The sequence below is a fragment of the Triturus cristatus genome, chromosome 9 (genome assembly GCF_964204655.1).
Source record: "Triturus cristatus chromosome 9, aTriCri1.1, whole genome shotgun sequence".
Classification (NCBI taxonomy): Eukaryota; Metazoa; Chordata; class Amphibia; order Caudata; family Salamandridae; genus Triturus; species Triturus cristatus.
This window is the reverse complement of record NC_140592.1, coordinates 1162666432-1162690784: the sequence shown is the minus strand read 5'-3', so window position 1 is coordinate 1162690784 and position 24353 is coordinate 1162666432. Positions and strand designations below refer to the sequence as shown.

The window sequence follows — 24353 nt, the reverse complement described above, 5'->3', positions numbered from 1 at the left end:
TTTAAATCTACCGAAGTCCAACCATACAAAAGGCAGAACTTGGCAAAATGTACAGCATCTTGGACCATTCATGATGGTTATAATGCCAAAAAAACCCATTAAATCCGCTTGTGGTGGCCCCAGAAGGGTATCAGTGGTCCTAAGGCAAGAATCAGAATTGCAGTCGAGGAGCAGTGGGTCTCTCATCTTTTAAGCCACAGTACCATGGCACCTCCTGCATCAATGATAGCGAAGCCTCTGCTCATCATACATCAATGTGCACTAGGGTGTTAACTGATTTGTGTGTTGACAGAATATTTTCTTTTTTGCACCAGAGAGATTTGCTGTGAATCTATTACACCAGTGATGGTTAACCTTTGGTTCGGGGACCCTTGGGGCTCCACGAAGCCTATTCAGAGGTTCCGTGACTGCTTAGAAAATTAAACAATATCAACAGATTAATAAATTGTATGTAAATAAAGAAGCAAAATGTAATACTGAAAATATTAAAATGTTCAGTAAATGTGAAGGAATTTAATATTAAAGGATAAAAATTAAGTTAGTCTCTTCAGGTTGATTCGTGGAAGCAGTCAAGTGCTCCCAGGTCAAATAGAATACTCTATGGATGATGAGTGCCTCAATTGAATTTAGAAAATCTCCAACCTTCCAATAGAAATTAGGATTACAAATAAAAAATAAATAACATGCAATTGTTTATGTATTTGATGAATGCTTATTTCAACATTTTGTGTAGTGTTCTGTGGTTCTCATCATTGAAAATGCTTAGACGAGGGTGTCCGGCTTTCAGTAATGACTTAGTGGGGGTTCCCCAGATTCTAAAAATGATTCGGTGGGGGTCCCTGGGTTCCAGTAGTAATTAAGAGGGGGGTCCACAGAAATCAAAAGGTTAAGAACCACTGTACTACACCTTTGTCTCTAAAGTTTTTTTTTTTTCCAGCTAGCAGCCTCCTTTATAGATTTGTTGTTCTAATACCCTGATCGTCTTTTTGTAGTTATATTCCTTATTTTTCTTATTCACCAAAGCAGTTTTAAATATGACAATCTGATTTTTTTTCACAGGGATGCTGTCAGCTGTAGATCTGGTAGAAGTTAACCCTTTACTTGGAGCCTCAGCGGAAGAAGTGAACGCAACTGCCAACCTTGCTGTAGATGTCATCTCATCATGTCTCGGCCAAACGCGGGAAGGTGCTCACACTGTGATCGATGAACTTCCAACACCCAGTGCAACATATGAGTCAGACAGTGAGGAGCAAGTGAGGATTTAGAAGCTGGGTGTTACCGTGTTAACCCATCGTGCATTCCAGATCAGCCATAGCACTTAAGGACAATTTTATTTAAATTTGCTCTGTCAATACTGGTTGAAGAGATTTTTTTTTTTTTAACAAAATAGCCTAAGTACTGTAGAAACCCTTCGGTGACCAAGAACTTCTGTATGTGAGAACTATAGTAATGCTGATTAGAAGTACTGTGTTGTAGAAATTTAGGAATATTTAAATAAGTAATAAAACACAACTATTTACAATGATTGGTAAAATTACCAAACACTTGTATTTGGAAACCTTCCACAAATGGTCTGACTTCCTGTGTTGAGAACAGTTCGCCTATTACACCTTGGTCCACAAGTCCATATAGATACGCATATTTTCTGGTCTCCTCCAGGGAGCTATTGCTTGCATTCACAGTCTTGTTTTCACAAAGTACATTTGACTCTCCAAATGTGACCAAAAGCGAAGAAAGCAGGAAACATCACCGCAAAAGCTCACTTGCGGAAGAACTTGTAGTAGACCACGCCACCCAGGATGGCCAGCTCCAGGATGATGATGACCGAGAGAAGCAGTTTGTTTGTCATAAGCCTAGAAAGAACACAGATTTATGGAAATTAATAGGTGCTCAGTTTACAAGCCAAAACGACAAAATGTCTCTAAACAATTCATAAAAACTACCAATACACACACACGTCATAATAAATGAGCTGAACATCTTGGGCTACATTACAAACCCATCATCAATCCAAATCTAGGCACCCTGAGACAGCTCTGAGCAAGCAGCGGAACGAAATCAAGCTGATGCAATGCACAACACCATTACTGCTTTTAGAGGTCACAAGACAACACAAGCCATCAAGTTGGGAGGTTACTGCACCATTAAAATAAATTAAAACACTGCTTGCAAACGTCATCTATTTACAAAAGAGTGCTATAAAGTAGGAAGCAGTTACAGCTCTAAGCTTTTAGTACTATGGAGTTCCAAGGAAAAAAACAAATTATCACATTCCACAAGAACCCAGGGTTTGAACATTCTGCGTCTTCTATTTAATGTTTCTCAACATTACATTTGCTTCTTCAGTGTCATAGGTTTGTTCACATCCTAGAATTGCATGACCTACAGACTGTTTGTTGACGGGACACATTTTTTTTTTAGGTCTCCAGAAAAGTCATGCCGCTTCTGATTACTGCCTGAAAGTGGTCCTCTGACAACAGCGGTCAAAAAGAAGGCCCTTTGTGTTCCTCTCAGCTGATATAGAATGAGTTAGACCAAGCAAAAGAGAGTTGTGAACTAGAACTGCATATAATCTTTGAATTGAAAAACAAGCCCTAAAACAGACTACATCCAGACACCAAATATCCAAGCCATGTTGTATGCCTCACTTATTGCACTGAGGCACTGGAATGATTGCAGACCTTGGGTGAGCGTCACAGCAGATACTGAGAATATTTAGTAACCTACATTGCACTGTTTAAAAACTGTGTAACTGCAGTGAAGTCATAAAAAAACAAATGACTGAGGAGAGACCACTACTAAGCAAATGGAGAAAAGCAAAATCAATCACCAAGTTTAGCAATATTTAGTCGGGTGCCTCCAGCGCGGGAGAATTGCTCGGATATTATGGCATCATAAATATATAGTTCTGGACAGGACCACTGAAGATGGGAATACATTGAGAGCATTAGCCTCAGAACTGCTGCAGAGCTGTGTATGATACAATGTTATAATGGACTGAAGAGAAGATTAATAACCTTTCACGTGAATCCCAGATTGTGTTCGATTCTCCAGGGACCATGGGCGCCTTTTCCACTTCTGGAAATACATAACACTACCAAAAGACTCGTATGCCAGCTCCGAAAGCACATAGTGCTATCAATTAACTCTTGTACCACCTACGGAATCCCACAGCACTACCAATCAATCATCGCCACTTCATGTACATGGTTCCAACTTAAAAGTAAAGTCACTGAGAAGTTTGGTTGCACCAAAATAGGAGTTACTGCCCAGTTCCACAGAGGAATACTGAAATAAGCGTTTTCCACAAAAGTCTGGAGATAACCAGGGACCAAAAGGACATTATAATGTTAAACGGTTCAACTCACGCTACATAAGGAATCATAGCACTTAAATCCAAAATGACAGACACAAAGGAAGGAGTCTGAGGTTGACCACAAACACACCAAGCTCTCTAGGAACTCTGGACCTTCACTAGAAGTGGAGACCAGCCTGCAGGTAGTCTAGCACTTCACCAGCAGTGCCTGACGAACAAAGCCTCTCGCAATCAACTAAGATACTTACTACAAGTGAATGGCCTGGTGAGAAATCACAGAAGATGGGGAAACCAAATGAGTATGCTCATGAGTCCCTCCAAGTGGGCCATGACGTGACATCAGGCAATATAACCAAGCCATTGAGATCACTTTATCGCAGCTGGTACCCAAACAGGTTAAGGATTCAGGGCAGCTCATTGTTGGGGCGGTCTCAGCACCACAACCATCTCAAATAGATGCAAAAATGAAAACAAGGGCAATGGTCATGATGTGTGAGCGAGCGCAGGAAGAATGTGCAGATTTTTGGTTTAGATTCTTGCTCTAGGAGATGAAGGCTGTAAACATCACTGTAGATTGTTATGTTGTCCTGAGAGGATGTGCAGTGCAGGACCAAAGCATTTTGTCTTGAAATAAATTACTATTTTTCTAAAGCTTGAGTGTCTTTTCTGAAGGTGCGCTGGGGTGGCTTGCATGGTTTGGGGCAACTATTTCCTCACATCAGAGTAAGTAAATACTAGACAGGAAAAACAAAACCCGTAAGTAGCCGCTGAGCTGCACGGACATTTTACACGTGACAATGCAAGGCACCAGCATACAAATACACAATATCGCACCTCTTCTTAACGAGCCATTTCTTTAAAAATAAACAACTATGAGACAAACACACAAGGAGTTAAAATGCTCCCTCACTGTGGACAAGTAACACTTTACAATACAATAATATGGCTGAATGCTTGAATTCATATTTCCAAATAATCGAGGCCAAACCTCAGCAAACAAAACCATGCACAGTTTCTGCATCTGAAGGTCAAATACCTCCTTCCTTACCATGTTTTTCTCAAAACACCAGCTACTATATGATCCACTTATAATTCTCATTCAATGTGATCACAACCTTGCGAAAAAACACGAGGTTCAGCACGACTGACCCCCCGTTTCTGGATTCTTCGGCTTAGGTGGGAGGGGGGATTCTCTAAGAGTACAGCCTCCTGGACATTGACAGGTTGGAAGAACATACCCTCCTGTCAAAGGTAAGATCCGAGTACTTGCCTCAGAAAACTTCAACAAACCTAGTACGGTCAACCATATGTAAATCAAGCATACATCTTTATTTGGTTATAATTTGAACCACAAAAAGAACATTATATCATAGTGCATACAAAAAAGATTTCAAATGGCATTCACTCAATCATAAAAAAGATTTTTAAAAACAGCGGATAAAAGAACCCTTAAAAAAATAACAGTCCTAATGTTACTTGTATTAAAATTCTCCTATAGCAGCATCAAAAATGAGTCCGGTCTAGAATGTCTCAATCTCAACGCCTCTCTTAAAAATCAGTAATCAGCGAATACAACACGTACATTAGGCAGGAGCTGAAGGAACATAAGAGATAATAAACTATCTTCTAGTCACACTAAAATATTTGCAAAACATCATGAAATGCATGGTGTCCTACAGAGATGCAGTCGTAGGGCCCAAAGTTGCCAGGTAGGCTCCATCCACTGGCAGATGCCAGAAGATGATGCAACAGGTAAATCTGAATCTGGCCCAAAGAAATCCATCCCTCTCGCTAGCGACAATAGGTAAATATGGTCCGTCGACTGAACGGTTCTTAAAAGCACATGCACCTGCACCATATGTTTCATCAACTATAACTGTTCTCTTTGCAAGGATTTTGCGTTCTAAAAACTGATCCCTCACCCATTTCAGCTCCGAAGGGCGCAGGGACTAGGGGTTACAGAATATATCCTCCCTACCCAGGCTAATAAAGGCTGCCTTCACATATGCAATCCGAGGAATTTTGTTCACGTCATCAAGGGACAAACAGCCTATTCAACTGAGCTCCCTCTAAGGTCTAGATCTTGATTCAACATAGCAAGGGTCTGAGAGCAATTATTTCTCCTATATATTTTGTTCCTAGTGCATCGTGCTCAGAAAAAACCGGGGTGCTTTTGGGGACTTGCAACATGCGTCTTAAAAACATATTTTTATCACTCTGAATTTTGTCAACTTTTGTGTATTCCCCATACCTCGCTGCCATATAAAGCCTTAGAGAGACATTTAGGTTGATAAATCTTTGCTAAAATGCAGGGCGGCCTAGAGCCTGCCTTAACAAGCTCCCCTTTCCTCACATCAGTCATGAGTTTCCAATTTGTGTTCGAGTCGAACAGTACCCCAATGTATGAGAAATCCTATACTTTAGCCACAATATGATTTCCCACCTTAGAAGTTTTTGAGCTAGCGGACCGTGGGCCAACTACCATCATATACAACTTTGTGAAATTTACTGTGAGGTCCAAATTAGCCCTAACGGCAACAAGCGTATCCAGTAATGCCGTCAGCCCTACTGCGGTCCGTGCCATAAGGGCGGTGTCATCTGCGTCCAGTAAAACTGGGAGCGATCTCATCCCCACCCTTGGACAATCAGCCTTCGCTGAAAGAAGGGCTTGTTCCAAACCACTTCTAAAAAAAGAGTAAACAAAACTGGGGCGAGAATACATCCCTGGCGAACTCCCCAACCGGTTCTAAAGGTCTGGGTGCATTTTGCATCAAAAGCACTGCATCAAGGCAAAGGTGTAGGTATGTAAATCTGATAAAAGAAGCACAATATCAGGATCCACCCCCCATCGCAAGAAGCAGGCCCCCACAACTTTCTGCGATTGACACTGTCAAAAGCGGACAGAAGGTCCATCATGAATGCCAGATGATGCGACTCCAGCTGGGCAACAGTATACTTATATATAATTAAATGTAAGTTCAGACACTTGCCCGTTGTTGAGCTGCCTGACCTGAAGCCATATTGTACTTCAGAAAATAGGTCATTCTCACCTGAGCACATCAGACTATTTAAAAGTACCCTCCACAGGACATCCACCAAAGCATAATCGGTGACATCGGCCAGGAACACTGGGAATTGTCCTTGTCCCCTTTCTTGAAAACCGGGACAATTACAGAGGTGGACTATGATGGTGGTGCACCCTCCCTCGCAGCAGCATTAAGGACTAGCATCAAGACTGGACCCCAGACCTCAATGTCCTCCTAAAACAAATCAGGAGACATACCATCAGGTCTTGGGGCCTTACTGCGAGATAGCACCTGGATGCCCTGGGTTACTTCCCTCCAGCATGAAAACCACATTAGTTCTGCCCTCCACAAGTCCACTCAGTTCATCCTCGCCACTACTGAGCTCAAAATTATATACCCCTTCAAAATGCTACCTCCACTGTTGCTCCGGGATGTGATGGCATACAGCCGGCTAGTTGCATCAGCAAAGCAAGTTTTTTTTTGTTTTTTTAATAACACTCCAAAACAAAGAACTGTCTTTAGTTCCACATGCTAGAGCTAGTTCGTCCCACGCGGTCTTGCATAAAAATAAATGTACAGTTTGCAAGGGTCTTCCTGTATCCCCTCCGATAGGAGGCAACATAATCTGCATCTCTGAGGTACCTGCCTTAAAGTGGCCTTCAGCTGGCAAAGGGCCTTCGAGCTGTTCTGGTCAAACCATTTTGGTTCCACCGTCCTATTGTTTGTCAATGGGACCTTCCGTAAGCACTGACACCTTCTGCGCTATACGCGCAAACGGCAACAAATCAGCCCTATTAGAGGAGCTTAAATCCAGACATGTGGAAATCTCTTGCCAGCACCCTGAAAAAAAGACACTTTAAACTGCATGGGCTCAACCTAAGACCCTCTTCGCTTCCTACCTTGGTCTATGAGTGAGAGCACACATGTACCTCAGCTGAAGTTTTAACACCCCATTTAACCCACCAATGGCTAAGGACAGGGGGTTGTGATCGCTAAAAGGGCTGTGAACTATGCTCACATTAGCAATGAACAAAAACAAAAAAGCTGAGAAAAATAAAGTATATTGTAGAAAGCCAGTCCCTCCCTCTAAACGTTGGTAAAATGCATAGGTTGGTGAACTTGACAAACTTCTCCATAGCAAAAACAAGGTTATGGGTGCATAGGATTGTGTTCAACTCTGAGCCCAGCCTTGCCTGAGCCATGTGAAGCCCTTCTACCAGCACACACTTGGGCTTATTGTAAAGTGTATCTAAAGGGCAATCACACAAGTGGCAGTTGAAATCACCCACTAGTATAGCCTTTTCCATCCCATGACCATGCCCCGCCAGAGTTTCAATGGCTGAGCTTTGGCTGACGAGGATAGGTATCTCCTGAGACCACGCATTCGCATTATAAAAATTTTGTGCTAGCGATGTGGAGCTAGTGAAAGATAACTTCAACATTTGCAACAAGTGTGAATACCATGCAGGGTCCTTGCCTTTCCCACACGATTCCACTGAAATGGATATGATCAGTCCCCCTTTAGCCCTCCACACCACTGGACAAGTAGGTTTTGTATCTTTCGAAGTAGAGAGTCAAGTAGGTTTTGTATCTTTCGAAGTAGAGAGTCAGTCACAGGTATCAAGGTTACCCAGGGAGGCACATCTGTTTGTTATATGCAAAGCTGGTGACACCAGGGGAATATATAGGTTTGCCCCAAAGAGACCTGCCCCTGCCGGTATGCTTTCCACAAAGGTTGATAAACTATTTCTGGCTTATAGAAAAAGCCAAGGGGAAGGACCTGAATGTTATATGGTCTAGAAGATCTAAATGTGCCTAAAGTGGTCAAGGCCTGTGCAGTAATGGTGGGTTTGTTAAACACAGTCTCTCGCCCACCTCTTAACATCCGAGCACAACAAAGTTACCCCTTCAAACCATGTTAATGGATCCATAAATCTCTGCGTCTAAGTTTGAATGCAAGTTAGGGGGTGAAGCACCTGGCCCTGACGGAGTACCTGCCGACCTTTATAAGGCAGACCCGAAAGTTTGGGTCAAGATCTTAACATTTTTTTTTTTTTTTTTTTTTAAACCTTTATTACAATTTCAGAGAAATACAAGTATGGGCCTACAACCAGCAGGCCGGCCGCTAAAATGCAGTGTAACCCTAGGCACAGCTGAACATTCACATCGATGAAGCAACAAAAAAGGGGTCACTGGAGAGTTAATCATCGCAGTCGGCCGCAACCGCAGTCCATAAACAAACAAGAAAGGTTTCATATTTTTAGGAAACGAAAAACAGCAAACACACAAGGCAGAGGAAATTAATAGCAGTAGCATGTGCCCCTCGTATCGAGGGAGTAATCCAACCCGGGTAGACAGAGGGGGGGGGGGGGGAAAGGCCGAAGAAACCAAATTCGCATGTCGCAGGAGCATACAGGAATGCGCGGGCTAGGGAGACAGAGCGGCATCTATCTCACGCATCTGAGGCGGGGCGCATATACCTCCACAATAGGAGTTCCAGGGACCCCACACCTTAATCCACTTCCCAGGCTTGCCTCTCGCCACATACACAGTTTTCTCTCTGAACATACACCAGTCCATGTGTTCTTTCCACTCGGAGACCGTGGGTGGCCTCTGGGAGCCCCACAATTGTGCAATGTCACGCTTCGCTACCATATAACCCAGAGTCACCCATTGCGTCTGCGTCACATTGTAATCAGTCGGCTCCCAGACATTCAGCAAACATCTTCGTGCCTCCGGCAACAAGGCAACATGCGTGACTTCTTCTAACACCGCATGCACTCTGCACCAAAACCGAGTCGCCTCCGGACACTCCCACAGGATATGGAGGAAACTCCCCAGGAGTCCACAGCCTCGCTTACACAAACCATCCACCGAATACCCCATACGCATCAGAGCAGGCCCCGTGACGTACACTCTATGGAGTATTTTAAGCTGGACGAACCGCAACCGGGCCGGGATAGCCACCTCTTTCGGGGAGGCCACCGCCGACACCCAATCCTCGTCGTCCAGTTCTAAACCGTCGGCAATCCATGTCTCCCGCAATGAAGCCAGCAAACCCATCCGATCATTAATAAGCTTCTTATAAATCAGCGAAATGGTGCTATCCGGCACATAGCCGTCCAAAATCCTGTCCTCCAACGGGGAATGCTCCGGAATAGCCGCCACGTCCGAAAACACGGAACACAAGGCATGATGGACCTGAGCATACCGATAGTATTCCCTATCATTCAACTGGTATTCAGTTTTCAGCATGTCGAACGTCTTAAATTTCCCTTTCGTCCAGAGATCCCCTACCGTGCTGATACCAATCGTATCCCACTTATCAAAGCCTTTCGTAGTATACAGATAACCCAAACGCTGGGACGCATACAATGGCGTAGCCCGAGTCAAACGATCCCTCCACCCCATCGCCGCATTTGCTGCATGCCACACCTGTACCGCGACCCGCGTCGGGCCCATCAACCGCGCATCAAGGGACCCAGAGTATAGCGCTCGATTATAGTCTCCGCCCGGCAATAGCAATTTGTCCATCTCAAAAGCCGGGTTCAAAGCAGGGCCATACATCCCGTGATTGACGGCAGCCAACTGGGAGGCCCAGTAGTATCGCTTAATGTCAGGGAGGGCGACCCCCCCATCATACCACGGTAGAGTTAGTTTGGCAAGAGCAATCCGCGGCCGCCCATCCCAAAACAATCGACGCTGGAGACACCACCTCCCGAAAATAACGGGCCGGCACTACGACCATGGTGTTCTGCACGGCGTACAAAAAGCGTGGCAGCGACATCATTTTGAACAGTGCTGCCCGGCCAAGTGGCGAGAGTGGCAACCGCCGCCAACCCGCCACATCCGCCCTTAGGCGCTGAAGGGGGGGGGGGGGGGGGGGGAGAAGATTCCGTTCGTAGCGGGCCACCGGGTCCAGTGTTATAAAAATTCCCAAATACGTAAATCCCGACGGCGCAATCTGGATAGGGCACACCCGCGGAAGGGGGGGGGCCTCCCCGGAAAGAACGTATACACAGGACCTAGCCCAGTTGATGACCAATCCGGAATTGCGACCAAAGGAGCTCAAAACATCCACCAACACAATGAGCGATTTGCGCGCTGATGCAAGATACAAAAGGATATCGTCCGCGTATAGGGAGATCCGATCCTCGTATTCCGGCGTCCATCTAAGGCCACGCATCGAGGGTTCCCACCGCAACCACTCCGCAAGGGGCTCCAGACAAAGCGCAAAAAGAAGAGGCGACAGTGGACATCCCTGTCGGGTGCCCCTACCCAAAACAAAGGGAGCCGAGACACGTCCGTTGACCACCACCTGTGCCAGTGGATTGTCATAAAGCAATTTCACCCAACCGATAAAACCCGGGCCAAAACCAAACTTCGCCAATGCTGCCCAGATGTACGGCCATTCCAAGGTATCAAACGCCATGGTAGCGTCCAAGGACGCCAAAATGGCCGGCTCACGAATGAATGGAGCGCGAGCAAGGACGCCATGCAATCGCCGCAGGTTCAAAGCGGTATTGCGATGGGGTATAAAGCCGGATTGATCCTGATGAATCAGGTCGCCCACAACCCGGATCAGACGATTGGCCAGTACCTTGGCGAGGATTTTGGGCTCCGCGTTTAACAAGGAGATGGGCCTGTAAGAAGTACACCGATCCCGCGGCTTCCCCTCCTTATGGATAACCACAATAGTAGCAAGACGTTGGTCAGGGGGGAGGGAGCCCGCCGCCTTAGCCTCAAGGAACATGTCTCGGAGATAAGGCGCAATCACATCTGGGCGCAACTTGTATAATTCGATGGGAAGTCCGTTAGGACCCATGGCCTTACCCGAGGCAATAGAGCGAATGGCCAAAGCAATCTCATCTGGCGACAGGGCCGCATCCATCAATACTTTATCCTCATCAGATAGGGAAGGCAGAGTAATGTCTCGAAGCAGCAGTCGAGAGTCTTCCTCCGAGCGCTCTGAGACCGGAGAGTAGACCCCGTGAAAATACTCCGCGAAGCAATCAACTATATCACCGGGGTCCGTCACACACACACCGTCCACCCTCTCAACCTCCGGTACCACTCGACTCGCTCTCTCCTTCTTATCCAACCAAGCAATGAACTTCCCGGCCTTATCACCCATATCATACAAACGCCCCTGTTGCTCCCCGCTCATACTCCTAGCAGATTCAGTAACCAACACCTTATAGTCGGCCTGCTTAAGCTCCAACACGTGCAATCTATCATCCGTAACACCTTGCTCCAAATCACTCTCCAACTCAGTGATCTCATCTTCTAGCCGAACAACCTCCTGCGCAGCGCATTTTTTGGTGTAGGAAATGAGAGATAGGGCCTGGCCCCGGAGCACAGTCTTAAAGGCCTCCCAAAGGGAGATGGCAGAAGACACCGACCCTACGTTGTCATTAAAGTAGTGTTCCAGAGACTTAACCAGGTCTGCACGAATCATGGGGTTTCGTAGGTACCAGGGGTGATCGGCGCCACCCTCCCCTCCGCCCCCAGGGCGATATCTAGGTGTAACAAGAGGGGGGAGTGATCTGATATACCGCGTGCCAAATGTCGCACCTCCCCGATCATCCCAGCTTGGGCCGCAGGCACTAGCATATAGTCAAGCCTCGAAAGACTACCATGGGCCCCGGAATGGAAGTTATACTGCGCCTGTCCAGGGTGTTTCAACCGCCAGCAATCTATCAGTCCCAGGGTATCCAGAAAGCCCCCCAGCCAGTTCTGGGCCCGAGGGAGGTCCCTAGGGGGGTATCGATCCTCAACTCCGGAAACCACAACGTTAAAGTCCCCCCCCAGGACCAACACCCCCCCCGGAAGCCCAAGCAGCAGGCGTCCCAAATCGGCATAGGTGGCCGTCTGCAGGCCCGGCGGCACATAGACCGTGACCAGCGTAATCAACCTACCCTCCCACCTCCCCACCAGCGCAGTGTAGCGCCCTCTGTCGTCGTGGAGCACCTCATCCACCACCAACGGGAGAGAGGTCCTGACTAAAATGCCCACTCCCCTCGAGCCAGAGGTGAAACCAGAATGGGCCAGAAGGCGATACCCTCGTCTGTTCAGGGCATGGAAAGAGTTCCCTATGAGGTGCGTTTCCTGCAGGAACACAATGTCAGGCGAAATACGTTTCAAGAACTGCAGGACTACCCCCCGCTTTATCCTGTCCCCCAGCCCATTCACATTCCAGGAAAGAAGTTTCAGCCCCCTACCCCCCATCCCTTCCAACACAAAACATCCCCCTCCCGGGGAGCACAATCATAGTAGCACAACATGAAATATTACCCCGCCTTGTGAAACAAACAAACAACCCCCAACCCCACCCTATCAACCCCAACAAAACTCCCCCCTCCCTGCACCCCTGCGTGAGCCCGAACAGCCCCCCCAACCTGCAGTGTGCCTGTCGCCCCAATATAAAATTCACTACAAAAAGGACAAAAAAAAGAACCCCCAAAAGGAGGAAAGGGCCCCAGCAAGCCCCACGCAACCTCCAAACACCACGGGGCAAAGTGTCACAAACTGGAGTCCAGTGCAGCCACAGGTGCAAAAACGTTACCAGTGCAGTCCAGCGCCAAAATCACTGTTCCATTCCTACTCCGTCAGACCCTCTCCGCTCTCCGTCATCCGACCCTCCGGCTCCCGACTCTTGGGCAGGGCATCCAGCCACTCTCCCACCGCCTCCGGCCGGTCGAAGAAGTGTGAGCGACCTTCTAGCTCGACCCGCAGCCTAGCCGGGAATAGCATCACATACTTGAAGTCCATGTCTCTCAAGTGCCGTTTGATGGCCGAGAAACCCATCCGTTGCTTTTGAACCGCTTGCGTAAAGTCTGGGTAAAAGCTAACATTAGAGTTCTCAAATCGGAATGGCCCAGCCACCCTCGACGCCTGCAGGATAGCGTCTCTATCCCGAAAATTAAAAAGTCGGGCAATGATCGGCCGCGGGGGGGCCCCCACCTTAGGCGCACCCCCTGGAACCCTGTGGGCCCGTTCAACAGCGAAGAACTTGCTCAGCCCTTTGGGTGCTAGATGAGTCACCACTAGATCCTCCACAAAGAGATCCACAGCAGACTCCTCCGATCGTTCGGGCACGCCGATAATGCGGACGTTCTTCCGCCTGGCCCTGCCTTCAGAGTCCTCGAGGCGACGCTCAGTCAGGTCACTAGTGAGCTGTAACCTCCGCACCGTCGTCTGCAAAGCGACCACATCTACGATTCGGCTCGACGACGCTTGGGCCAACGAGTCGACCCGGTCATTGGTTTTCGACAGGTCCGCTCTGACCAAGGTGACATCAATCAGCACCGAGTCCAATTTGTTGGCCAGAGTATCCAGTTGTTGGTTCACAGTCACCTTCATCTCCTCAATGGCCCCCATGACATCCAGCAGAGTCAATTCGGGTGATGCGCCCAAGGCCTCCTTGGGCAGCTCAGGCGATTTACGTGATCCACTAGGGGATCCCTTTGGCTGCGCATAGCGGTCCATATTGTTGGCCTGGGAATAGGCTCCCCTCCGGGTAGATTTGGGTTTCAGTTTGTCGCCATCCACTCTTGTCGTCATCGTCAGCGATCAGTAAGGTCAGCACCCTCCAGCACCTGGAGGAAGGCTAGGAGATCCGGGCCGCTAGCTGAAGTTCGCCCGTTTGCAGGTCAAGACTAGGCTTTGCACTCCGTACTCGGCGCAGCTCTCCCAATGTCTCCTCATCAGTGTCAGTAGACCAACTCGAAACCGAAAGTGAAAGTGCGGGGTCCGGGGCAGGCCCAGCCTGGCATGCCGCTGTTGTTCACTTCGCAGCCGGGCACCTCACCAACCCGAGTCCGGGACCAAGGCCGGAGAAGGCCGCAAACTTCAGATCGCCAAAAAACCGGTTCCCGGAGTCCAATTTCGATTCGGAAAACGAGTGGCACCTTAGCGCAAGATCATAAACAAAAGCCCGTCGAAAAAATCAGGATTATGACAGGATAGACGTGGGAGGTTGCGGAGGCCCTCGGGAGCCACAAGCCTACGCGGCCATCTTGGTTGCGAGCTAGGCTCCTCCTTAACATTTGTTTTTAATGCAGCCTGTGCATCCGGCTATCCCCCATCATGGGCAAAGGCGATTATTATCCCTATCTTTAACAAGCATTTACAATGCAATGGTCTCGGCATTGTTAAAGTTAGAGCTATTGGCATTGCTCATGACATTATTTTTGTTTATGTTTTTGTTTTTAAAACATTTAACCCCTTCAGTGCCCATGACGAGCTGGACTCGTCATGGGCCGCGGTGGCGCTGTGCCCATGACGAGTCCAGCTCGTCATAGACCCCGCCCGCTAATGCAACGGCCGGCACTGGGCGGGGAAAGGGGCGGGCACTGAAGGGGTTAAAGAAACGGCATTGTTATTTACAATGTCAATAGCTTAATGACTCTCAAATGCGAGACCCATTGCATTTGCACCCACACACACAAAGCCACCCACACACACACAGAGCCACTCACATAGAGCAACCCACACACAAAGACCTTATAAGGCAAACCCGAAAGTTTGGGTCAAGATCTTAACATTTGTTTTTAATGCAGCCTGTGCGTCCGGCTATCCCCCATCATGGGCAAAGGCGATTATTATCCCTATCTTTAACAAGCATTTACAATGCAATGGTCTCGGCATTGTTAAAGTTAGAGTTATTGGCATTGCTCATGACATAATTTTTGTTTATGTTTTTGTTTTTAAAACATTTAACCCCTTGGCTAAGGCAGGAATTCCGCCGCAGCGCTGGGGGGGGGGGGGGGGGGGGGGGGGGTTTGGGGGCAGCGCGGTGGCGCTGTGCTCATGACGGAGCCACTCCATCATGAGTCACGGTTGAGCTGTGCTCATGACGGAGTGGTTCAGTCATGACTCCACCCACTGCGCTAATCGCCCGCACAGGCGGGGAATTAGCGCCGCGTGGGAGGAGCGGCCGCCAACGGCCGCGGCATGACGGAACCACTCCGTCATGAGCACACAGCACCCGTGGCTCATGACGGAGTGGTTCCGTCATGAGCAGGGAAGGGGTTAAAGAAACGGCATTGTTATTTACAATGTCAATAGCTTAATCACTCTCAAATGCGAGACCTATTGCATTTGCACCCACACACACAAAGCCACCCACACACACACACACACAGAGCCACTCACATAGAGCAACCCACACACAAAGAGCCACCCACAGAGCCACCTACACACACACACACACACACACACACACACAGTAGCCCACTGACCTATTTACATTATGTGCACTTTGTGATCTGCATGGTACATGTTCTTTGCTGCAGGCACATTAACCCTATGTGCTACCTTTCCAGGAGTCAAAACTTCCACTAGACAAAACTCCGATCTCTCTCTAGGAAGAACATTAAACACCAGAGTCATCATGACATTTTTATTGTTGCCGAAAATTGCTGGAGGCCAGGAAGGAGACAGCAAGCGCTTTTAAAACCTTCATTTACTTGCAAACAGATCTCATCTCCTCCTTGCGGACCGCTCCGGTGGCTCGTGGCTGAATAACTCACGTGCCTTTATTCAGTTGTCCGTCATACAGGTCAATCAAAGCAACATCTTGTTATGAGCACTTAGCGACCCCGTCATGGCACTGAAACGCTGCCTGAATGTTGCAATGTAATACAACACATCGACATACACAACTATAGGTTATTTTACGCACATGTATTTACTGCGCTTCAGTTTTCATTGTTAAAACGTCTGGGAGCAATGCAAGCACTTCTATGCGCTATTCCAGTATTTGTAAAGAAAGGTATAGGATTTCGCTCAGACGTTATTTATGACGTCTTTCTAAAAACTGCATAAACAGTACGTGTACATATTGTTTACATTCCATATCATCATTGTCTTGCTTACAATATTATTTCCTCAGGAGCTATAGGTCAAATTTTAGTAAGTTATGTTGATAGCTCAGTGAGTTATTGCACATGTTGCAGAGCATTGCGTTTAAACTGGAGGACAAAGGATGAAAACCGGTGTCTCCCAGAGTGGACCGTCATTACAATTTAAAGCAGCGCGACGCACACTGGAGAGAGAATTGTGCAATATTGCTATCCATTTGAACTCGGTGATCACGAGCACTGGGCCTTTCAGCCCCTCCTGGGGTTGGGAGGGGTTGGCTGTGTGCAACACTTGGAAAAAGTCTTATGTTTCTGGAACGAACACCGGATGTTCTCGGCGCTCTCAACGCGTGCCAGTTGCACCGCCAGCCCTTCTCCACTAATCACGACGGTGATTGTAGAACGTCCTTTGAGAGGCCTTTCGAAGACCGTCTAGGTCACCTTTAGAGAATCGCTGACTATAGGTTGCAACTTTCAGAACATCGGCTTGGATCATCGTAGCTAATAGGGCACGCTTTTCATTGCGCCGCCGTACACACAGAGCGCCTAAATTGGTTGTATGATCAGTCGGTGCATACATATGTGTGTATACATCTGAAATGTATATTTGTTTGCTGCGTATTTTAGCAGATAGGCCCGCCCCACCAGATTTCTTTACTTGACACGCCCTTGCATAAAATTGACAGCTGATTAATGTGCACGCTTTTAAAGATGTATTCGGACAGGTGAAAGGCTGGGTAGAGAGTTGATAGAATTCCAGCAAATAAGCTGGTGTCCGGTTCAGCTCACCGCAGCAGGAACATCAACCGACCGTACTAATGTTCAGATATTTACCCATTTTCTCCCGGGAACGGCTGACGCAGGTGCGCGCAGTCTGTCCTAAAAAGGTTGAACGGGCCAGGAAACGCCGAGCTTTAAGAGATCATCCTTGCAGCAAGGAAGAGGCGACCCCACGTCCCGCTCCGTTCCGACCGTGCACAAAATGGCCGAACCTTCCGATGTTAAAAAAAACAACAAAAAAAAAACACGCCCACCACGTGTAAAAGGGGTAGGGAGTAAAAGAGAAAGACGCGAAAAAACACACCCCCGAATCCGAAAAAGACGGGGCTTGTTTCGAGAGACAAAGCTCTTCGCCAATGGCTGACCAGCATTTAAGAGGCCAGCCAATGGAGAAGAGGCGAGAAGAGGGGCGGGTTCAAGCCCCACTTCTGAAAAACATAAAATCTCGCGAGCGAGACTGCGCAAGCGCAGCCTTCGCTAGCCGAGACCTAAAAAGGGCGCAAGGGATGACCCGGCGTGTTACACACCCATCTCGCTCCTTGATTCTGCAGCTAAAATCATGGGAAAAGCAGTTTGAGTATATAACAGCCTGGCTTGATCATGTGAACATCATCTCTGACCTCCAATATGGCTTTAGGCAGGGAAAAGGGACATTGGATCAATGCCTCAACCTCCACTTGGTGATTGGGAAGTATACTGTTGCCAAGGGAGGGGATTTACATCTGGCTTTTATGGACCTAACCTCAGCCTTCGATCTTGTCAATAGGTCTAAGCTGTGGTTGATCCTTCGTGATATGGAGCTAGATGCTGACTTGATCTCTTTTCTGGCTACTGCCCATGATAATACAACAGCTGCAGTATGCTTTAATGAAGATGGGAGCCTGACTGATTCATGGGCTGTAAGAAGAGGAGTCAGGCAGGGATGCATATTGGCTCCTTTGCTGTTCACCCTCTATATTAACAAACTGGGGGACGCCTTAACTTCTTGCGGTAAGGATATACCAAGAGCAGGTACCAAAATGATTCCCGCACTTTTATACGCAGATGATGCGGTTTTAGTTTCCAGAACGGCAAGGGGGCATCAACTACTTTTAAACTGTTTTATTGATTTTATGGACTCTTAGGATTTAATAACTAATATTAAAAAAATCACATACCATGACCATAGGCTCCCGGAAGGCGGCTAAAGCCAAATTCAATTGTAAGGGGGCTGAGTTAATAAAGGTGTCCACATTCCCATACCTAGGGGTCCTATTTGAAGACCAACACTCATGGTGCAAGCAACGCACACAAAAAAAAAAATGTTTTAGCTAGAAGTGCAGGGGCTGTATTAGATTTTGCAAAAAGAATAGGCTCAAAGCCACTCCCTGCGCTCCTGAAGGTCTACGATGCGAAGTGTATCCCGATGGCCACCTATAGCAGTGACATCTGGGGCTACAAGGATGTGAAAGACATACAAAGGGCTGAAAATGTTATGCGTAAACTTCTTTCAGTCCCTGGAGCCACACTGATTTTTAATTTACATGAAGAACTGGGAGTGGGTTATATCTCAGACCAGATTGCCGCTGCACTGCTTTTACGCTGGCTGAGAATTTGGGCCCAACCAACTCCAAATCTAAATCAGCTTCTCATCCTTGATTGTATAGCCCTAGAAAAGGCTCTGCACATATCCTGGCTGAAATAAATTAAGGATCAGACTGAGATCCTTGGTTGTCCCAGTCTGTTTCTGACCCCCACCCCCTTAGGCAAGACTGCTATTAGAGCTTTCAAACAGTAGTTTATAGATAGACGCCAAGGTCTAAGGGAGGAGAAAGAACTAATCAAACCCTAAGTAAGAAGGTTCGCTTCTCTCAGTCTGGGCCAGGAGATGCAACCATACTTGTCATATGTAAAAAAGACCATCATGTTTTTGTCTTGACGAGATTCAAACTTAATATGGTTCCCTGGTTATTGGCTTTTCCAAAAGGATACTCCAAACCTGAATCATTAAAGTCCTGTCCTTGCGACAACTTCTCTGAGCAAGATACTCTTCATTTAATGTTTTTCTGCACTTATTAGGATTCTCTGCGCAGGAAGTTCATTCTCCCCTTGCTCAGAGGATGCAATTTTGTTCAAGTAAGGCCGGCGCGGACCTATTTACAAATGTTAGCTTCACCAATGGTCTGTGGCGGGGTGGTAAGTTTTTTTAATTGGGGCTATTAGACTCAGGAATAGGTTGCAGTCGAATTATCTACCTCGGACATTGTGGTTTTGTATATATGTCTCCTTGTCCTATAGTGTAATACAATTATGAAGAGATAACATGTTGACTCAAGACGCTGTTTTAGCATTTTTGTTATCTTTTTAACTTGTGGCTACTATGGAAAGCGAATATAGGGCTATTCTTATGTTGCAATTTCTTATTTTTACTATTAGGATGAATTGTGTTGGGCTGCCTTGATCATTATCACATGTTTCTCTTATGAATTTTATGATGATTCTTGATTTAAACTGTTGGTATTTTATGATGGCCAGTACTAGAGAGGTGTATTGTTTATGAATTTCGTGTCAACTTGAGCTTTAGCTTGATTATTCTTTGTCACCATGATGAAATTGTTAATTAATTTATGCGAATGCGTGCACTTAACCGTCAAATGGCAGAAGATGGACGTCTACGCTTAAATCCTTAAGGCTTTTCTAACACTATGGGTATATGACCTTTTGTATAGGCTTTTATGCTGTTTTAATAGAATGTTTTGCAGTACACTTTTATGGCTTTTATCAGTCGAATAAAGTTGATTTGGACTTGAATGCAAGTTAAACCAATGAACTATTTTTCAGCTTCTCATAGGAATACAGTATAGGGTTGGTCAAGAGGGGATGGGCGGGCATTCCCTAGGACCACTACATACGGGGTCGCTTCAGGAGGCAAGTTAATTACAGCCCCTGTCTTAGGGGATGAAGTGTGAGCCACTAGCAGAGGACTAGACCCTGCGATGGGAACTACATAGCCTGATAAAGCTGAAGAAACACCAGATGACATCTTAACAGAATGAGGAGCTTGGGGTAAGGTAGCTGGCTCACTGAAGTACTCTGGCGGTCTCTGTAGCTGGGCTGGACAAGTCTTGTTAGGCACACCACAGGATAGAGTACTCGGGTCTGCAGCGTTTTTCATATAGTCCAAAATCTCCAATGTACTAGATTACATTAATGCTAGCCTTGACATAATTGGGTCAATTTTAGTGTTGAAGACAGCATTAACTCATGCAAGTGAGCATCAGACAGATGGTCTGATAAGGGAGAGAAGCACAACGCTGAATCAGCTTGCGCACCCACATTGTCTGAATTACATCCTTCTTTTGGGACTGATGCCCGTCTTCTGCGCTTGCACCTTGGGCTTACAATTGAGCTTGATTGAATAAGCTCCTGGTTATGTTCAGTTGGAGGCCACTCTCAAAGGCGAGGATAACCACTGAAGCCCCATCCCGGTCACTCTCTGACAGGCTAATTGCAATTGTACCACGAGACATCGAGTAAGTAGTGGAGTATCAGAAGGGCGGGGGAGATCTGGGAGGACAAAAGGAGGGCCATCCTCAGACAGCCTTCTCTCCGCCAAATAGATCTCTTTCGAAACAACCCCCACCACCCATGCCAGGAATCTATTAATGGTCCTTATTTGTGGGGTAACATGTGGTGACAGTGGCTTTAAGGCGGTCACCTTTCTTTTCCCCATGCTCCGCTCAGATGAAGCTGCAGTCAGTACGAAATCAACACACGGAAGGGAGGGCGGCCTCTGCAGTACATAACAGGAAGAGTGGAGATCTTGCCCCCTCTACGAGAACGCCGGAAAGGAAGCACACAGACACAGTAAAGCCCCAACTGAAGCCACAGCGCACATTTCGTATAATTTCAACCCCACTCACATGCCGCAAATCGTAATGTCTTTCCGTACACTGCAACCCTAGGTCAAATTGAAGTTCGCCAAAGGGGAATAATCAGGACCAACCCCAAAGGTTGTGAGCGTACCTGTCTGTGCAGCAAACAGCCGTTGGTAAGACTGGGGGGGTTGACAACATCCAGCAATGAAACCAAGGGGCTTGCCCTGCCCCTTCCTGGCGCAGGATGGGCCGGCCCTTGGCGCGCTACGGGTGTTGACGAAGCGGTGCTTTTTAGCGTAGCTGCGCAGGAGATGTAGGTTGCGGCCCCTCTCCTTCAGGAATCTGGGACCTGGAGTCCCCACCAGATGCACCAAAAGCCAAGAACAGCAGCCAGATTGAGTGTCCAAAATATATCTCTGTGCTAATATTCATGCACCGTCTTTGGTGTACACATGCATTCTCTCAATTTCTGCAAATGGAGTATCTTTGTTTTTGCTTTCTCGCAGTAGATTTTCTTGAGATGTATATAAAGTGAAATATTTTCAGGTCCTCTTCAGGATACAGGCCTCCAAAGCCCCAACAATTTACCACACTGTGGGGGTTGAGGTGAGAAAAAGGGAGACAAGCCAGTCCTTCTCTGGTATGGGAGCACAGTCGCAGCCCTACTGTAATGCGCCCTTTTCACCGGATTATGCACTCGGCTGCCTTATAATCATGACACAAAGGTCACCATCTCCTCCAATACCACTGTCTGCACTTTCTTCCTAGCACACCTTTTTAGGTTTTAACCAGTTCTGTTTTGAGTATCTTAACACAGGACTGCGCTGCCAGGGCAGCAATGAAGGGGTCCAAACTGCCCATGTCCCGTTACATCACTTAACCGTTCAACGGCAGCAGGCTGGGCCTGGCTTCCTTCCAGGTCTGGCAATCTATTCTTTTTTAGCTGAACAGTGAAGGTGGGCCGAATCCCCACAGGCATTCTCATAATGCAAATCACTAAAATATAAGGGAACTGATGTGCACCTCTCCTGCTCAGAGGATGCACGCAGTTTCATGCAGTTTGCCCTGAGTGAAACCCCAAGTCAGTGAACTTCTTATGTTGGTCCTGTATGATCCCTGCTAAAGGTGGTTTATTAGGTCAGCCATGATGGTGACCTCGCCCCTGACAATTACCTTTTAAAAGGATATGACATAAAAGAAACTACTCTCCATAGGTCACTTGTAATAGAGAGCAACACCATATGCCTGATACACCCTCTTTAAGCGGGTCTCAGAAAAGGGCACCGAGCGTGAACACTGCAAAGCAGACATCTGCCGGGTGTACAGGTCTTTAAAGGGTATGATGCACCGTCATAAGGTTAGAAAACAGGTCAGTCTTACTGGCTCTTTCACAAGGGGTCGATGTGTCTGGTCCAAAGAGTGTAGCTATACTTCTGGGTTATGGTCTTCCCAGCACTGAAAGGGGGAGTGTGATCACAATACACATGTTCGCAGAGCCCCATCATGGAGGTGGCAGTGTGCACATTCAGGTCTGGCAGGACACCATCTGCATGTTGGTGGGCTTGCAGTCTACTCGCCAGGCCGAGGGCAAGCCAGTAGACTCTCTTCTTGATGGGAGGATCGGCCATGAACGGAACACCTTTTACCAACACGAGCAGACATGTTGGGACCACACCACAGAGGATAGCACTGGTAGATCAGTTCTCGGAGACTCCCATATTCTGATTACAAGGCCTCCACCATGGAGCATCAGCACCAAAGAAAGGACTGTGGCACATAGGAAGGAGAGGTGTCCGGCAGCTACCTTGAAACGGTTCAGACAAGAGGAAAGCATTTAATGTTCAAGCTGCAGACAACTCAATCGGCCCCTATCAGATTTTGGAAGCGTTATTTCCACTCCCAAGTGAGCCATTGTCTCTTCCCCATTAAAGCCTCCACGCTGCCACAGGATGCCTCGATGTTCATCATTCATTGTGCAGTGCTAATGTTTGCCCAGTTTCACCTTCCACTGCAAGTGGTCTGGCCAGCCTGTCTCAGCAGAGTTTTCTACTATGGACGTGCCTCATTTATCATGGGATGGGGGTAGCCTACAGCGCAGAGAGTGGGAGTGACGCACGAGCACAGGGCATGGCTGACAGGCAGGAGATTTGGAATGCTGTCCAGGGAGGGCTCAGGGAGCGACACTAATAGTTATTCCTACTTTGATCTGCCCTCTATAAAGAGAACAACCAGCGACCTCATATGCTTAATTTAAAAACAAATTGGAGATTATTACTGATTTTAAAGGCAGTCCACATCTGTTAAGACTCGGCCCTTTTTGCAGGGTAGTCCCTAAACTCTTTGCCTTTTCCTAGCCTTTTTTCTGACATGGTGTTGGTGGTTTTAGGACTCTGGGCACTTTAGCACTGCTGTCCAGTGTAAAGTGTGTGTGCTCTCTATGGTAAACATGGTTGGTCTACACCTGTTTGGCCTATTTAATTTACCTGTCAGTCCCCAGTAATGTGGTATCTCATAAACCCGGGGCCAGTAAATTAAATGTAACTGGTGGGCTTGCAGCGCTGATTGCGCCACCCACCAAAGTAGCCTTTTAAACCTATCCCAGGCCTCTGCCATTGCAGGGCCTGTGCGCGCAGTGTTACTGCCACTGTGACGTGGCACCTAAAGTGTGTGCCGTGTCTTTGACCCCACTTTTACTGAATGTCAGTCACCCCTATTGTAGGCCCTAGCTAGCCCTATAGGCAGGGTGCATAGTAGGTAAAAAGTAGGACATGTACCTTAAGTGTGTGACATGTCCTGGTAGTGACAAACAGCCATTTTCGTTTCTCACTACTGTGAGGCTGCCCTCCCATAGGAATGCAATGGGGATTCCCTGATAAGTGTTTCAGTGGTAAGTCCTGATATGAGAGGAGCAGCGTGGTCAAGTTTGGTATAGTTGGAATAGTAATAATAAATGCTGCGCAATGGTGGGCGCAGATTTATTATCACTATTTTAGAAATGCCACTTCTAGAAGTTGGCATTTCTGTGTGCTATGTGTCTGCCTGCCTGAGGTGGATTGCATGTCTGGCTTTGGAGTGGCAGGGGCTGGTGAGGTGTGTGTGGCTCCAGGAGGGGCAGGGTGATTCAGTGCTAAGCTGAATAGGGCATCTGCATTTGGAGTAGTGGGTGCTGTCTCCTGACCCTAAATAGACCGGTGCCTGCCTATGTGAATACTGGCTCTGCCCCCCTGTGGTGTGTCTGATGGCAGAGCCCCCATCTCACAAAGGAGGGTGTGAGCACTGTACACAAAGTGCCCCACACTCCCCAGAACCAGTTAGGACTGGTTCCCCACAAGCCCTGTGTCAGGGCAGACAGAGAATACTGGTATAAGTACTGGGGCTGTGACCCCATGAAAATGGTGTGCTTTGTGCTTCCTTGGGACCTGTTGCTGCTGGGCCCCAGCAGCAACCTGGAGAGGCACCTTACCGGCCAAGAAGCCCGGAGGAGACAACCAAGAGCCCCGGTGAGTGGGGG

At 47.5% G+C, this 24353-nt stretch overlaps 2 protein-coding genes across 2 annotated transcripts in view; one reads left to right on the top strand and one right to left on the bottom strand.

Annotated features, from left to right (window-relative positions):
• Nucleotides 1-3967, top strand: part of ARG2 (arginase 2) — a 57238-nt gene extending 53271 nt beyond the window's left edge. The window contains exon 8 of the mRNA XM_085627148.1: nucleotides 1060-3967. Coding sequence (XP_085483274.1) covers nucleotides 1060-1265 — 206 coding nt within the window. The 3' untranslated portion in view covers nucleotides 1266-3967. The remainder of the gene's footprint in view (nucleotides 1-1059) is intronic.
• VTI1B (vesicle transport through interaction with t-SNAREs 1B) overlaps nucleotides 1530-24353 on the bottom strand; it is a 231541-nt gene continuing 208717 nt past the window's right edge. The window contains exon 6 of the mRNA XM_085627149.1: nucleotides 1530-1853. Within this exon, the coding sequence (XP_085483275.1) occupies nucleotides 1760-1853 (94 nt within the window). The 3' untranslated portion in view covers nucleotides 1530-1759. The remainder of the gene's footprint in view (nucleotides 1854-24353) is intronic.